This window comes from Coloeus monedula (genome assembly GCF_965178545.1).
Source record: "Coloeus monedula genome assembly, chromosome: 13".
Classification (NCBI taxonomy): Eukaryota; Metazoa; Chordata; class Aves; order Passeriformes; family Corvidae; genus Coloeus; species Coloeus monedula.
The window spans coordinates 17,942,560-17,960,113 of record NC_138793.1 but is presented as its reverse complement, the minus strand read 5'-3'; the positions used below and the strand labels follow the sequence as shown (position 1 = coordinate 17,960,113).

The following is a 17,554-nucleotide window of genomic DNA, read 5'->3' as shown; positions in this document are numbered from 1 at the left end:
CACAGGTATTTTACAGGGAACCCAATGCTTAGCAAATATTTTCCCAGCCAGTGCCAAAGTCAGGAGGTTATAAACTGCACACAGCTAAGGAACAAAATATGGAATGACTTTATATCCTAAAAAATTTACCCTACTAAAGAGAAACTGGATAGCTAGTGATCTGAATTCCATACTTAGGTAAGACTCACAGTATTTTGTTTCAGGGGGCTCAAACTAAAGCCACTATAAAACAAAACAGAATTTTACGCTGCATGCAAATTCTAGCAATTCTTTCAAAGTAAATTCTCCTCCATGTTAGCAAGAATTTTAAAATAATTTAGTATGTTGGTTTATATTAGATATAAATTAGCCATTGTTCTAGAAGTCTCCACTTTAAAAGAAAGACCTTAACAGCTGGTTTAAAGATCAGTGAAGAGGACACTGATACATTTTTGAACTTCCATGGAGACAGTCAAAGACCACGGACACTGCAGGTGTTATAAATGACAAACACATCTATGCTTAAGACAAGACTGGTCACCTCGAGTGAGCCCCCAAGAATGCTCAGCTGGGCTCAGTGAAAATGGGTAATATTGAGTTTTGTTGTTCAGGAGAAGCAGGGATGTGACTTCTTGTCATTCAGAGTATTGACAGAACTATGATGCCTTTCCAGAAACCCAGTAACTCTTCAGATCATTGGTGAATTGGGCAAAACGGACTCATTTTATCCAGATTTTAAGAAAACAGTATTTGCTAATGTCTGAGTTCTCTAAAACATGACATTCTAACCCTAGCTCGACATCTACTCCAAGCATTGCCCTGCATTCCAGAATCACCACACAAAAACAGTACTTGAAATGAATTGTTTGCTATAAAAAAAAAAATCCACTAACTTTCATTATGTGGAGAGAGAAGTTTCTTGAGGGTCAGCATTTCTTCATGTAGTCCATTGAGGATAAATCCCAAGTATTCTTCAGCATCCTCTTGCCTGCCCTGAACAAAATATTTTTTTCAATTAACTTTATGATATTTTCATGGTTTCCTTTTAACAGAAGGTTCACTGAACATGCAGCCTTCTCCTATTAATTTAGCCAACTACTCAGTCAAATGTTACCATGTCAAATAAAGTTTAGATTTTGCTATAACAACACCTCATTTTTAGCCAGTTAAAACCAAACTGCCCTAAGCAGTAAATACACACGTAAGCTCCACAATGGCTACAAGAATTCTGCATTCTTCCCAATACAAATTCCATTTAACTTGTGAGTTGGTATTTTTTTTCCCCCATTTCTTTTACAACCACTACTAAAAGTTGCTGTAAAGCCAAGGCCAAATCAAAGGGTGATTTGAATTATTATCTTTCCTTTAAATTGAAATTAAACATGAACAAGTATTTTAAAGTTTCTGGATCTTCAATCAGTCTTAGCTGAATTCCTCATAAAAATGACCAACTGCTCATTTCTTAAATGTAAATTGATCGGTAACTCCATTATAGAAAAAGATGTTCCATTCCAACAGTAATTTTTCCATTATTCTGACCTATCAAACTGCCAAACCTGTAATTAACATTTTCCTACAATTCAGGTCCCAAGACAGTCGAGCTTCATTACAATGAACTATCAATGAGCTGATTTTAGTGGCATTTGAGCACGGAGCCTGAGGTTTGGCTTTGCAGAGTTTTAATGCCTGTGACTGCCCTGCACTGCGATTCCACAAGTCAAGGATTTGAAATCCCACCTTTTCTGACAGACTTGACTTTATAACTGTCAAGAGCCTGTAAATGTAGGTTGGTTCAAAGGCAGCTCCTGGTCGGATGTCTCTCACTATTTTATCACCTAAAGCTGCAAGGTGAAAGAGAACTAATATAAGTAACAATATAGAAAAGATTCTTTACATTTTACCTTAACATTCTCTTCACATCACTAGATTTGGAATCCAGCACTTTTATCTGCAAACATTGTTTTAAAACATCTCACATCACCCTGCACAGACTCCCAGATGGTCAGAAGAAATTAGCAAACACTCTGAAGATTAACAATATCCACAGCCATCATAAAGGAGCACTTCTAGTGCTATTTACGTTTTTGCATTTCTTTCGTACTCAAAGAACATTTAAACCTTTTGTGTATTTGCAATTCTAACAGACCACTTGTGTTCACTGCAGAATGAAAAACCCCAAGGAACAGCCTGACAGAATGTTCCACCTAATGGCAATACAAGGCCTCAGAACTATACTTGAAAACTACACAATAAAATGACCTACAAGTAAAATAAGTTGCATAAGCCAGGAAGATTTGTTTTACAGAAAGAAACCACAGAAATGTCTGAACTGTTCAGAAATCACTGGAACAACCAGCTCCTTGTAATATTTCCTTATCATGTTACATAAAGAATAGTTTCAGGAATGTGCTTGTTCCTACAAGCTTGCAATACAACAGACTCTGCTTAAAATTAAGATTAAACAACTGAAACCTCTAAGATAATTTATTTGCATAAAAAAAAAGGCCATTCCTCACTCTATAATCATCACTGAGCCTAAATATGTATTTGCAGGAATCAGACACTTCTACAGTTTTCCCACTGGAATCAGAAGCCAGGATAATACTCCTGGAGGCAATCTCCAATTGCTTAAGGGACCTGTTATGGCCCCATTTTGTTCCAAATCAAAGTGAGTGTTCAGGATTTAAGGAGCAGAATTGAGCAATCTGATAAAAAAACAGCTGGAAGTATGCAAGGAAGTGGAGGAAAATACAGGGAGTATCAAATGATTTTCTTAGAAAGGGCATATTCTTAGAAGATATCTTCACAATTAAGGGAACTTTCAACAAAAACTTTCTTTTGGCACTTGTACATTTGGTCTGCCAAACAGAAGGAAAAAAAACTAAGGTGCAACACCTCCCCCAATGCAGATCTTTACCCCAAAGGCTTCTCCCCGTCATTTTATGCTTTGTGCTCCTGTTCCCACTCACCTTGCTTTGCTTTAGGAGGTACAGGCATATTAGTGAACTCATTCATTAAACGAACACTGAAACAGAAGGGAAGCAACAACTGGACATGAGCGGCAATTTAAGACTTAGAAGGACAAATAATAAAATTAGCTCGTTGTCATTCTGACTGCCAAAAGACAATAAAACCAAAGCATATCACCACGAAATCTGGGTGAAGTTCAGACATAAAAATCAACCTGATCATTGCAGTGAAACCCAGGTCTTGGGTTTGGTCTTTGGGCTGGTTCTTGCACCTCTCACACTTCCTTCCTGCATATTAAACACTACATAACACTGGTACTCCCAAGGCAACAGGAATTATCTTCCTTGACAAGCCAAGCAGTTGTAAATCACCAAGTTCATTACAAAAGTGTCACCCAAAAACACACAAAAAACTTCTGGATACATATGAACTTCTAACAACAGTCATTGTTAGGTATTCCTGAATGAGTTTAGTCAGATCCCAGACTTTCATTCCTTCTTCCCAAGCTACTTACAAACTGTCTAGCATTGGTGTGGAGGTGCACGGCCTCTGCGATTTGGAATACATTGGAATGGACTTCATTAAATGATACATTGGAGGGCAAGCAACCAAGGCTTGCAGGGTCTATGCAGTGGCATTAAGGAAATATGCACAAAATGGCACCGTGTATTAACCAAATACTCAATTATATGCAAAATGATATGCAAAACAGAGCTGTATTTGTATTATGTAGATCAATCCAAGAATTAAACTGGAAAAGAGGATGAAGCTTTATCACAACATTAACCAGCAATGTACAGAAGGTATACTAAAAAAACGCTAGCATCTTGTAACATGCAGTGATTTCACCAACATTTTAATCATGGCAAAAACTTCAGTTAATGGGTAAGGAAACATTTCATCCAGGAGCAGGAGAGGAAAAGAACCTTCATAGGAAAAACTTTATAAAATTAACCATTTGAAAATTGGCAGGAGAGAACCTGGAACACATTTTCTGAGAAGAATGGAAGAAATCAGCTGAAACTTAAAGGTGCTGAGTCACCCGTGCAACCAAAGCAAAACCCACTGAGATGAGAGACATTCTGCACTGCAAAGAGTTGGGAGCAACCTTGAAAAGCCCAGAGTGTGCTGGAAGAGTAATATTCTAAAACCATCACAATCTATGCTAGTTGGTGAGAGCAGTGAACAGAGGAAATGCATTTTAAAAATGGAGGGAAAGGGAAATGACAAAAAAAAGGCATTGATCTCAATAGCTGAAGAGTGAGATTAATTTGATTCCTACAGTGTGCAAAAACTGAATAATAAATTCCCATGTAAAACTTCAAGATTGAAAAAATGGGAGCTAAGATGTAGTGTATGTAACCAAATGAGTGCAGAACTGGTTATATAAGATAAAAGCTTTAGTTTAAAGCACAGTCGTTGGTCTGGAAATGGTTTATTAGGGTCTGCCATGATCAGTCTTGAAATTGGTGTACAATATTTTTCACTATTAGTACCAGCACTAGAAGTATCCCAAGTGTCACTTGCAGTAGCCTTGCTGACATGGGAGATAATTTTTTTAATTATTAATTTTTAATTTATTATAAAAATATTGATTTTAAAATTGTTTAAATTATTTTTATTAATATCATAATATAGCACTGAGGGAGGGTGCTTTCTGCTTCCCAGGGTAAAAGTTATTTTTGCAGGGGAATACAACTCATTAAGAGCAAGCTCATCTTCCATATGTAAGGTTGTAGAAGGATTAATTTAACTGGTGCTTTACACAGGTGATACGACAGTGACAACCTGCTCACCACAAACCCAAATGATCCCCTTACACTGCAAAACAAAGCCCAAGAGTAAGAACAGTTACTTCAAGTGCAAAAGAGAAATAACCACAAATGGATGCACAGAGCCATGGGGGAACACTGCTAGGAATTAATTACAAGGCTTTCGGTCAGGAGAAGCTACAGTTCTGAAATATTCTGACACAGGTAACAAACTGCAAACAGGATTGCAGGGGAACCCTGCACACCAGGTTCAACGATCCAAAATCCCCCTGGATTTCTGGCTGCTACACTTCAACATTTTAACCACAGGAGCGGGATCTGGGAAAACAAACACTTTTATAAAATACTTACCAGAACAATCCAGAAAAACTCTGACAGATATAATATACAAATATTAACTTAAGAGCATTAATTTTTTCCCAGGGAAGGATACAGCATTGATGTAGCACCAGTTTCCTTTGTTGATCAGCCCTCGGGGTTGCAAAGACACTGGTTTATGTATTAGTCTTACATTTTCCAGTATTTCTGCAGAATGAGAAACAGTAAATTGAGCATCAACAAAACTCACGTGGCCATCAAGCAAATATCCGCTGCAGCATTACACAGTAATTCAAATCAATGAACAAGATTCTCAGAAACTTCAGCAAATGATTTTCACTCCATTTAACCACTGCTCACATTCCAAATCAGACGTTATTTCTTCCACTGAAGACATCCTGGGATTCGGATCAGGAGATGCTGGTACAAAACTGATCACTGTCATTCCAAAACAAAACCTATTGATTTGGATGTTTGTTTACCTAAATCCAGATATTTTATTTATATTGCTACATAGATACATACATAGATATAAAATGCCATTAGCTGGAATCACTTGTCACCAGTTTTATGAAGCTTTTCCCACACGTTTCTGCTTTGAAGAGATGAAGCCAACGCAGCGGTCTCAGTTTAGAAGTTTCACCATCCACTATCTTACAACAAAATCATCTCAGTGCAAACACACAGACAGATGTGCTCTGTTCTTCAGAACAGCCTGTTTTATTTAAGACTTCCAAAATCTACGAGATAACAGCCTCATATAACAGAATTCCTACTCTTTCCTGATTTCAAAATGTGCAGCAAAGGCCCAAGTTTAAAACTTAGAAACCACTGCACATTAGTCTGTCCCAGTTATGAAACCAAGAGCAACACAGGCAGCTTTTCCAGGAATCCTGACCTGTTATTTAGGTACCTAAATAAGAACTGTTTGAAGAAAATATTGGAGCTCATACACTTTAAACTTGCAAAATAAGGACAAGATGTATACAAGACAAAATACAAATTGCAAGTAAATATAGCAATTGTATACCGAGGGGGTTATTTATTTTTGTAATAAATGGGAGGGGCTCTAAAGCCCTTATATGCCATAAGCTGGAAGAGTTTGAACTCTTCATTAAAGGACTAAACAGATAAAATGACATGACATAGGTACAAAAACAGAAGTACAAAGCTGTAACTAAGCAGAGGAGGTGGCAGAACTGCAAACAAAATCCACGTCATTCTACTTCCAAGCTATCTCCCTATCTGTAAGATCATATTTCCTACAGGTAACGCCAGTTCTAACCAAATAGAAGTGACAAAAAAAATAGAGAATTTTAAATTCAGTCGTCTATTACATCAAGAACATGCCACCTGAAAGAGCAGACCGCAAAGAAATGTAAAATGGAAGATGGAGCACAGATGCAGAAGAAGATTCTTTCCTATGAGGGCTAAAATATGTTATTAAGTTACTGCTAAAGTACTTCAGAATGTATTGTTAGAGCAGCAACATTTGAACTGTGTTCACACATACAATATTAACTTATCACTGTTGAAAATAAGGATAAAAGTAATGGGAAAGTTTCTGGTTTTTGTGTCTATCAATAACTTTTTACATTAACTCTTTTCTTCTCTATTTTTGCATCATGCTAAATAAAGATATTATTAGGACCTTTAGCATCCTCTTGTGGTCACAAAGCTGCTTTGTGGACAGGCTCCAGTGCAATTCCTGGGAGTTTTGCTTCTTTTAACAAAGGCTTGGGTTTGTGTACAGCAATTACATTCAGTAGCACATTTCCAATCTACATCAAACATTTACATGGTAACAAGAAGAATTTTTACAAGAGTATCAGAAGAAAAATACACTTACAACCGTGAGAAAATCTTAGAAGTTCAAAACCTGTTGGAAAGCTCTTGTCATTACCCAGAAAATTCATTTCTTTTGGAGGGTGCTGACTTGTGAAATGAGGCAATATTTACATATTTCTGTCAGTAAACAGAAAGCATTTTGCTAAAGTTCATTCACTGGGTTCTGTTATTACAAATATCTCTCATTTTTTTTTTAAAAAAAGGTGATTTCCTAATCAAAGCAAGTCCAAAATTTAATGAGAGAAGCCCTGTGGATACGGTGTCCATGCTGAAGAGATAAAGGAGGTTACAAGTTAGGAACTGAACACTTGGCTTAAGGCCCTGATTTAAAGAACATTGTGTCTGTCACTCAGATCTTTCCTCAAATCTGGACAGTGACTAAAAAATCCCAGGACAACACTGCTGGGATGACTCTAAACAAGAACATTTCTGTAAGAATGCAGTTTGAATGTGCAAGAGGCTGCGTTTCTGAGGTTTATAAAACGCCCCCAGACCCTGGATTTCTCCACAACTCCTTGCTCTAAGCATTTACCCACCTTTACAATGAGAAAAAAAAATCTTCTACTATGTAACACTGAAACACCTTTCTTACAATCTGAACTTATTTTTTGTTAATCACTAGTCTTGGCAGACCTGTGAGTTGCCATCTTCTTTATGAATTTGTTTTGTGCATTTGGATTTACATTCATGGTCACTCCAACAAAATCATCTGACACAAATTAAATCTAAATTTTCCCTATTTGCCCACATGGTGTTTAAATCTTACTTCCATTTTTGCTGCTGCACGGTGAAATTTTCCTTCAGAAGGAATGCCCAAAGACTGTCATTGCATCAAGTCCTTAACAGCAGAATTAAGTTATCTTCCATGTTTTCCATGTAAATTGTTATTAACACACACCGGGAAAAAAACAACAAACTTTGTCTTCTTCAGCAGTACTAAAGACACCCATCAACTCCCTAAAACTCCCAGATCCTTTTCTCTAATACTTCTACAATTAGTTCATCACATTGTACTTGCATTTGGTTTCTGTTCTGCTGTATCCTTCCATACTTGCATTTACTGGATTCCCTTCCTTCTAACTTAAAATCATTCCGGATTTAGTCAGATCTTAAATGTTTCTGTTCTTCGATTCATCTGAAATCCTGCCTGCTGTAAACAGATTTTATGGGCACTGTTACCTCCATCATCCACAGTGAAAACACTGCAAGAGAACAGGATTCAGAAAATGGTTTTAGATTCTTTCTCTGCAATTTTTCCTAAGATTACCAAGAACAGTTAAAAGACTACTCAGAGAATTGACAGTTTTCCAAACACTTATTTCTTAGCTTATTTACAGCATTACATAAGGCATTATTAATTATCAGGTTATAATTATAGGGGACCAACTGTGAAATGTGGCAAGTAAAGCTTTGAAGAGTCTTATTTTTTACCAATATCATTTGTAACCTTACTATCCTTTAGATATTCATTATTAAATGTTTGTTCTAGCATCTAAATTAGGCTGTGGTGCATAATTACTACAGTTGCCCCTTTCTAAACACACAAGTGTAGCAGCTGCACAGCTGATACATCTTGGACACTTGTTAAAATTAAGTCTTCAGTATTTCTCATCAAGATTAACATGAAATCTGTCTGTTCTATTTATTTTCTGGTCCTGGTCACCTCCTCACCTTGTGTAGCTTCTGTCTAAATTTGAGGCCAAAGAAACGACAGATCTCTGCAGGCTGAATCAAGCAGCATTACATCATCTTCAAGGTGGCTGTGAATCGTTAACCTCTCTTGTAATAACTGTTGAAATTTGTCCCTGGAAAAGCAACTTCCCCTCTTGTGTGCTGAGCACCTGTTCTAAATAAAGCTGTACAGAAGGACCTCAGCACTCCAACACTGGGTTGTTTGTTAATTTGATTTATTAATTTTGCCTGTTAACTCAAGATACTTCAGGTGTAGAGTTTACCTGTGTCCAGCACCCAACGGCACTTGGGGTCAAAAATTCATTCCCATTGGCATGAGTTGAAGCTGCTGAATTCCCAGCAAATCCAAGAGGATGATCTCAACTCAGGCACAGAGAAAACAAGGCACCCACCAGCAGCTCTCTCTGACAAACACACAGACCTCTATGTACCCTCACACAGTGATGCTCACCAAGGCAGGAGATTTGGAATTAAATATGTACAGAACAGAGCAAACGACCTGTCTGGAAATCACGAACTGGAACTCCTGTAACACATTTTTGAGTGTGGGTGTATGAACAAAGCACTCAGGTACCTGCTTTCCAAACAGGACAGAGAACACTCAAGTACATATAAAGAAAATAAAGAAAAACACCTTTTTGCACACAGCAAAGCACTGATTACATGGCATTCAGACCTTCAAGTGAACATTTTACACTGAAAGCAGCAGCATCTGAATTAAAGGAATTGCAGCATTAGCTCCTACCTAAATCAGCTACAAAGAGCAGATGAATTCCTTTTATCTATACTCAGATTATTCCTCTGCCCAAACAGCAAGCTAATAGTGAAGGTGCAGAAGAAAATGGGATAAAAGTTACATTTGTGTTTTACTACATTGAAGACAAAATAAAAAGCTCTGCTCCCACCTGGTGGCAAAAAGTAGTACAGAAACAGTGAAAGTCTAGAAAGTTAACTTAGAACTGGAACAACCTGGACAAGATAATAAATCTTTTCCATTTATAATGGCAAGCAATCCTAGCTTTATGACTGTCACAAAATAGTTTTAAGTTAAAAATCATTACCAAATGATAGATTGAGATTTTAAGACAACATTCTTCATATGGGTTCATACAGACTGTAATCACCTGCTTTTATATATATATATATATATATATTAATACAGTGTTTGTGACACCTAAGTGGAAAACACTCTGAAATATAAATTATTCTGACAGCTTCTCTCTCAACAGACAATTCTGAGTAATGAAACCATTGCTGAGCAAGGAGGGAAGGAGAGGCAGCACACACTTCTGGGCACTGTGAACATCATCTCCAGGTCTGTTAAGAGTGGAAATCTGACTTGAAGCTGTCACATTGAAAACAGCACTGTACTTGTAAATTAGCTTGTAGCATAAACAGCAGGATTCTGCACAAGCCTTCTCACACATGGACACTTCACAGATTTAAAATAATTACTTTGGTTCAAACACTCATGAGACAGTGACACAAAATGCACCCAACTGGGAGAACTTAACAGTTTCTGGCTGAATCTGTACAAACATCCTCCTGCACTTTCTAGCATTTCCCATTAGGAAAAATATGACAGGACCAGGAATCAAAGCCTTTGCATCACTCATTCCCTGTCCTGATGTCCCCTCTGGACAGCCCCTTAGGGTAATTCCTCAACTGGCAATAGCTAGCACTGGTTATGGATAAAGCAATACTGTTTGTAATGGTTAAAGATAATGCTAAAATTGGAAGGACAGACCTCTCAAACAGCATCTTCGTAAATATGATATTTCCTGAATAGAAATTTCTGAAGCAAGACCTATGTAGACATTACACTTCAACTGCTGTTTAGTGCCCAGGAATTTCAGCTACTTTGGTATAAAAATAGTAACACTCTTCCTGTAATGGAATACACTGCAAAACTGTAAATACTGGATAATATAACACACCATTTTCAGAACAAGCCTTTCTAACATATTCTCCTTTTTATAACAGCACAGAGCTGAACACAACCAGCCTATTTCAAACCACAGATCACTTGCACAGACTGTCTGACAAGCTGTTTGACAAGCAGCAGTAGTTTCACCGTATCTGGGATAATGACATGGCAATGCCTGGTTGGAATGTTTACTCAGGGGGATACAAATTGGCTTATTCAAATGACATCCTTCATGCAGTGTTTGAACAGTCGGCTCATTTACCAGAGGAATGTTCTCTATCAATATTGCACACTCCTGTTTACAAGCAGAGTTAATACCCTTCCAGTGTAACATCCACTCGTGTGTATTAACTATACCTGCAATCTTTATGGCTACAGGATCCTCTGAAACTGGAACAGGTCCCTCTTTGACTTCAACCTGTTTTTCAGGGACCAGAGGAGATGTGGCAGGAGGGGTATACTTAGTCTCAACATAGACCACAGATGTGGAAGCAGAGGGCTTGGAATTGTGAAAAAGACTAGCCCACGATTTTGCAGGCTGATTAACAGGGACTGATCCTGCAAGCGGGACCGTTGCCTCAGTAGTAGGTGAAGCTTCCTCAGGCTTAGCTTGGTCTGAGTCAGTGCTTTCCACAGTGTGCAATTCTACCCCATTGGCAGCTGTGTCCTCACCAGAGGATTCAAGTGTTTGTCCATTAGTAACGCCAAGAGTTTCAGTAGTATCAGTACCAGCATAAGACTGTACAACAGCTGTCCTTAGGGGGCTATCTCTGATGGCCTCTGAGGGGAGGCAAAACTGTTCAGAATTAGGAAGGCGGCATACCTCGGGCTGCCCGGCAGTCCTGCCGGGGGCTGCGGCGCCGGGCTCGGCACACGCAGCTCCGGCCAGGAAGTCCACAGAGCTGGCGGGGCTGCTGCAAGTCCTCGGCGTGGCCAGGGAGGGGAGGTCTCCTGCCAGCTCCGTGTCCTCCGTGCTCAGGCTGTTGAGTCCGGCGGCCGTGGCGTGGCCGTTCACCAGCGCCTCCGGGGCAGCCACGCCGTCAGGGACATCTTCCAAGTAACTGTAGTATCCAGGGGGTCTTTTTTTCTTCTTTTTCCGCTCCCTCTGCCCAAGGCCTCCAGCCAAGCTGTCGTTTTCAGCGTTGGAGCCGCTGTCCAGAGCCAGGGTGGGGTCACTGAACTGGCAGTCAATGGAGTTGTAGTTTGTGTCGCTGAGAGCATCATCTGGAGTTTTCTGAGCAGGTGCACAGCTGAGAATGAATTCTGGAGCCTGAGGATTCAGAGTACTTGAAATACTGTAGTCGGTGTTATTTAGGACAGATGACTGAGTCTCAATAACTTCGTTAACACCAAATTCAATTCTCTGATACTCTTCCCCTGGACAAGAGAAAGCAAATCTGTTAGAGAATCACACTGAATCAAAAAGCTACAAAAACAAGGGAAAAAACCTCCCTATTTTCCTGTAACTCCAAAAACAAACTACATTTCCCCAAACAAAAGTAATTCTCATTCTCAGTCATGAAGGCTTTCGTAAGATCATTTTCTTAAAGATTCAGGTTTTCTTAACTGGAGTTATGTAATTTCCAAATCACTGCACAGCTCCTGCACATAACCCCTACTAAAGTCACCTCTTAAGGAAAACTATTAAAGTCCAATGACTATAGGAATAATCTGCAATAAATTAATTACTGGATAATTGCCTATAAAATATGGTGTAATACTTAACTCCACGCTTTTTCTCAAGCCAGTCTGTTCAACTGACAATGACAAAATCTAAGCCTTTGCCTTTTTAACTTTTCCCCATCTGAGGTTTGGTTCTTGAGGGGCTGGATTTGGTTTTCCTGGTGTGATTTATCACACTCAAAGATTTATCACAATCCTTAATAACAGAAAAATATTTTCATTAATTGCCTGGAACACTGCAATTAAAGCTTTTGTGGAACACTGCAATTAAAGCTTTTGAACCTCTAGGCTCATTGATAACTTCTTTAATTTTATCACAATTGGATTTGTTATACTGTGTAAGAGTAATGATATATACAAGTCCAGGATTTTATGACATGAAATACAACAGATACTCCTCAACATAAAATCAAGATTCAACTTGTATATAGGAGTTGTATTGAAAAATTATGAACAGGTTTTTTTGTTTTATTGATTTATTTATTTGCCTTGGAACTAAAGAAACACTAAGAAATATTCTCATGGCACGCTGCAGTATCACAAAATATTTTCAGTCACCAAGTTCTGCAATTTCATGGAATTTATTGTTATAATGTATGTGTGCTAACTGGTAACACTGAATACTTCAGCTACAACTATTTCTGTAACTATCAAAGATAAAAAATTACTGAAACAGTTGCAGGAATTTTGAAGGTAAGTTGACATTTTAAAGCTCTGTAGGTCTTTATGGTATCTATGTTACTGTTTCAAAGACATTACATTTTAGTATTTTGTGTTTCCTCAACAATGGGGGCTGAAACACTCATTGCCAATTTTTAAGACTTGCTGCAGAACCAAACGACATTAGATATTAATTCCAAAGGAATGTAAGTGGATACACCACTAAACTTTTAAGACTTTGTGCAACTTACATTATGACATGCCAACAAATGAATATTTTCAAGTACACCACAGACTCACTAAAATGAAGTGGATTTTTTTTTAAACACAACAAAAAGCAACCAACAGGTCCCAGAAAAGAAGTTATTCGTTCACACACCTAAGGAAATAATCCTATGGGAAAACAATCTAGTGGAGGATATTTTGATATATGACTGTCAATGGAAGAGTTCTGCAACTCTCTGGATACTTTCTAGAAAAGTCTGCTAGCAAATATTTTAGCTTTAAAAAATGTGACAAGAACAAGAACCTGTATTTTTTAATATCAAATGAAGAGTAACAAACATTCAACATGTGTTGAGGTCGGTCTGACTTATCCATTCGATACCAACATATTATGATTTAAGAACAAATTATAAAGATGTTAATTGCTTTTCTGCTTTGATCTATTAACCTGACTAAACGAGAAGCAAACACGTCACATACCAACTTCAATCTTGTTGCCAGTCAGACTAAAGGAGTCTTTTTGAAAACAAAAAAGGGTAAAAATTCCACACATATCTGGATTCTCTAAATCATCTTAAGAAGAGAGTGAATTTCTAATTTCTAATTTTTTTCCCTCTCCCTGTGAGAAAGCATGCTTAACACCCTCTCTGTCATTCACCAACCACTTCTGCAATCACTGACAAGCCATCACCACCCAGAAGAGAGGGCTGAAGTTTCTTTTTTAAAAAATCAGCAGCCTGGAGCCAGGGAGGGGGGAAGCTGTGCCTGATCTGCACTGAAGAGGGAAGGGCTGGGAGAGCTCAGGCAGCACCTCCTGTTCCAGGGGCTGTCAATGCCACAGAGCCTGAGCTGGCTGTGCACACACAGCTCCAAACCAGCCACAGCTTTCTCTGCTTGCAAATGCAAAGTTTTGGGGGATTTAAGGGATATAAAACCACAACAAAACCATTCCTCATTAGTTCATCTGTTTATGGAGTGACTCCTTAGCTCAAGCACGAACCAAGAGCTGGTTCTTTCTACCCTTTGTTACAACAGCACAAAGCACAGGCAACAACTGGTAACATCCAATATTCCTCCTGCCTTGATACAAATGAATTATTGGGCACATTTCAAGTCCTACCACTTCAAATAATCCAGGACTACTTCTTTTCCAAAATCCATGTTAAAAAATGCAATAACTGCTTCAAAACAAAGAATGTGGTTTCCCTTCATGGGCGAGCCAAGTCTATCACAGCCCGAAGTACAAGCTGTCACGTCTGTACCCCTGTCCTGCTCCTCTCTCCCCAGCAAGCTCCCAGCACTTGTGTGACCCAAAGCTAACCTAGCAAAAAACATCATCTAAGGGAGCATTTTTTCTAGTTTTGGTGAATTTATCAGTTTATTGTACACTAAACAATCACAAGAGCCCACTCAGGGCTAGTGGGGAGCAGAAAACAGAACAAATCCCTCACAGTTATGGCACAATGAACGATGTAGGCTGAAACCTTGCCAAGAGCATAACTGATGTTGTAGCATTTAACACACAAATTAGGAAGTTACAGCTGAGCAATTAATCTTTGCACCTTACAGCAGGATTAGAATAATAAGTAACAGTAGCTACTGCATAGTTAGTCTATGGAATGACTGGCAGAAGCTCATTTGCTGTAAGATTGTCAAGTTCATTTGAGAAAAATAAGAGGTAATTTTTTTTTCTTATTTGTTTTGACTTTCCACTTTGCTTCAGGGCATCTTTGTTTCAACCTAGTTCACAGCTCTATTTCTGAATGGACTGAAACAGATCTCTCTGCCGTGAACAACACAGCACACATATTGAAACAAGCACCGACAGATGCTCCAAGGACAGTCTGTGTACAACCCCAGAATCTGTGAATGCACAGTACTAATTAGTGTGAACAGAGTTCTGCATATTAGAGCTTAAGCCATGATTTGATTACTCCTAGTAGGTATTAACAGATATTCTAATTCTGTAATGAAGTTAAACACTGAAGATAAGTATGGAAAAAAATGAAGACTATGGGGAATGGTAACATGGTAAGGGTGTGTCATCATTTATAAATATAAATATTCTGCAAAAACAAGCATTCCAGTTTAGTTTGCACAGCTTCCTATGCAGCCATCACAGTGATAATGTGCATGCACAGTACAGTGCAAGCTTGTTAAAGACATTTTTCAAGCAAAACCTAATTTGCTGTCATTACCTAATCTCAGGGCTGGGAGGGTTTCTCTCAAGGTCTAGGAATGATCTGAAAGACATTTGTACAAACCAACTTTCTGTATGGCTTGTGAACATTAAAATCTCAGTCTGAAAGAACAAAACTTGAATCCAGTTAGACAAAGCAATAGATGACTAGATGCCCCTGTCACCAACAGACAATTCACACCATATGGGCTTTTTTAAAGATCCTTTCTAACTCCCACTTAAAACTACTCAGGATCCTAAAACTAGTCTTGTACTAAATAAAACTCCTGAATTGTCAGAAGTGTTGCTGATCTGCTTTCAAATGGGACCTGTGGTCCTTCTTCCTGACTGCCTGTCTTGTTTATCTTTAAATGCAAGGCCAAAGTCTCCAAGCACAATGATCAGGTGTTCTTAAACATTAATGTGTGGTTTGGTCCTCTTTTGACTACTTTTGAGAAATGTTCAGTCAGATATTTGCATGATTTTCTAAGGAGATCTGGAGTCATTTTCATTTACATCTGGGTCTCAGCTTCCTTGCTCTCCTCTGCTTCAAGGAGGAAACCAAAAACTAATTTACCTGCTGCTTAAAATACTGTGACAGTTTGGTTTAAACTACATAGAGTGAGGATCCCAGGGCAGCTCCTACCTACCTGTCCATTTCTCATAACTCTGAAGTAAGGTCAGGCTGTAAGAGGTATGAGTTGAGGCAGATGAGACCTGTGAGCACTACAGCTTTAAAAGGGGAAATCTGTAATGTATTTTTACATTGTCACACTTTCATCAAGAGATAAAAAAACCCAAACCAGGATTCTCCAAAAAAAAAAAAAAAAAAAACCCAAGCCAGGCAGAAACAAGAGTCAAAGGGAGCACAGAACAGAGCACTGCTTGCAGAGCAGTCTTGCTGTAACTGTTAGAAAATACTCATGCTGTGGCTCTTCAGCCCCACTCACTTCCACAGCTACATCCTACAGTGTTTCCACAGGACTCTTAGACTGTGGCACAGTCAAGGAGGAATAAGATATCCACTGTAATTAGCTGAAGTTCAATGCAGGATTTTCAAAACCTCTCGCAGATATCATTCAGTAAAGGAATTAAAAAAACCAACCTGCTTAATATATCCCTGTGCTGAGCAAGTTCTAACAATTAAAGAGAGGTTACAGTAAATCTCAATAAAGTGTCATAACCTTGAAGTTTAAAAAAAAAAATCTTGATTTCTTACCATCATGAAACTTACCTGTGGATTTAATACCACATGAAACTGTTTCATTGTATGGGGGGAGCTGTACAAAAAAGAAATGAAACTTATTTAAAGGCAAAGCAAATCTATGAACATTTGATATCAGTTTCATTTGAAACATCCGAATCCTTTAAAAATAACATCATAATTGAGATTTGATTTTCGGAGAGGATGCCTTGAACTCATGCTTCTATATTTATCAAATCCCACACTGCAGCTTCAGCTGTCCTTGCAGATTACCACATTGTACTGAAAGATAAAGATTATCTTGGTTACACACTACAGGCTCACCAACCTCTCAAGCAATTCACCTCCCAGCATCAGGATCTTTCTTCATCAACTCACCCCGATTTTAGGATGAGGAATATATCCTCTTTCTATACAAAAACTGAGGATAGACCTAATTGTGAAATGATGAAACAAACTTTTGCACAGCCAACAATCACACCTAAACCTTTTGACTCTCAACCTGCTCCAGTGTGGTCCTTGAAACGTTTCAGCTAAGGTGGATTCTGGAACACATTGATCAGTCTAAGCATAATGTACTCACAGCATAGTTTGTAAATACATCTCGTCCAAACAGTGGCATCACTTTATGGACTCAGGGGTTGACAGAATCCTTGCTATGGTGTAACCACACGTGGGCAATTTCTAACCCCTATCCCCCCCACCTGCCCCTAAACCTCCTCAGCAGCTGAAAGCTTCTCCTGTGCCTGCAGGAACTGGCAGCCATTGCCACACTGCATTCCAGCAGCTCCCTGGAGAAATGGAACTGGTTCTGCAGTGGGAGATGGAACACTGAGGGGACAGTGCAGCTTTACAGTGCTATTCGAAATAGTAATTCAATGGTGTAACAAATAAAGGATTTCTTTATTGAAGTTTTCAGTTCTCTAAAGCTGCAGATACTTACACATTGCCTTCTTAATGCACTGCAGACACCAATGCATCAGAAGCGGCAAGAAAAATGTTCCTGAAATTCCATTGCAAAAGTATATAAAAAGCACACATGCTGTAAATCCATGAGGTTTATGAACCTCAATACATCTTAATATATCATCTTTTCA

At 38.6% G+C, this 17,554-nt stretch overlaps 1 protein-coding gene across 1 annotated transcript in view; it reads right to left on the bottom strand.

Annotated features, from left to right (window-relative positions):
- USP10 (ubiquitin specific peptidase 10) overlaps window positions 1-17,554 on the bottom strand; it is a 47,350-nt gene that overhangs the window by 8,194 nt on the left and 21,602 nt on the right. Inside the window, exons 3-9 of the mRNA XM_082290229.1 lie at window positions 16,488-16,533; window positions 10,864-11,883; window positions 5,155-5,246; window positions 3,464-3,573; window positions 2,949-3,004; window positions 1,717-1,820; window positions 873-972 (exon numbers count right to left, since the gene is read on the bottom strand). Coding sequence (XP_082146355.1) covers window positions 873-972; window positions 1,717-1,820; window positions 2,949-3,004; window positions 3,464-3,573; window positions 5,155-5,246; window positions 10,864-11,883; window positions 16,488-16,533 — 1,528 coding nt within the window. The remainder of the gene's footprint in view (window positions 1-872; window positions 973-1,716; window positions 1,821-2,948; window positions 3,005-3,463; window positions 3,574-5,154; window positions 5,247-10,863; window positions 11,884-16,487; window positions 16,534-17,554) is intronic.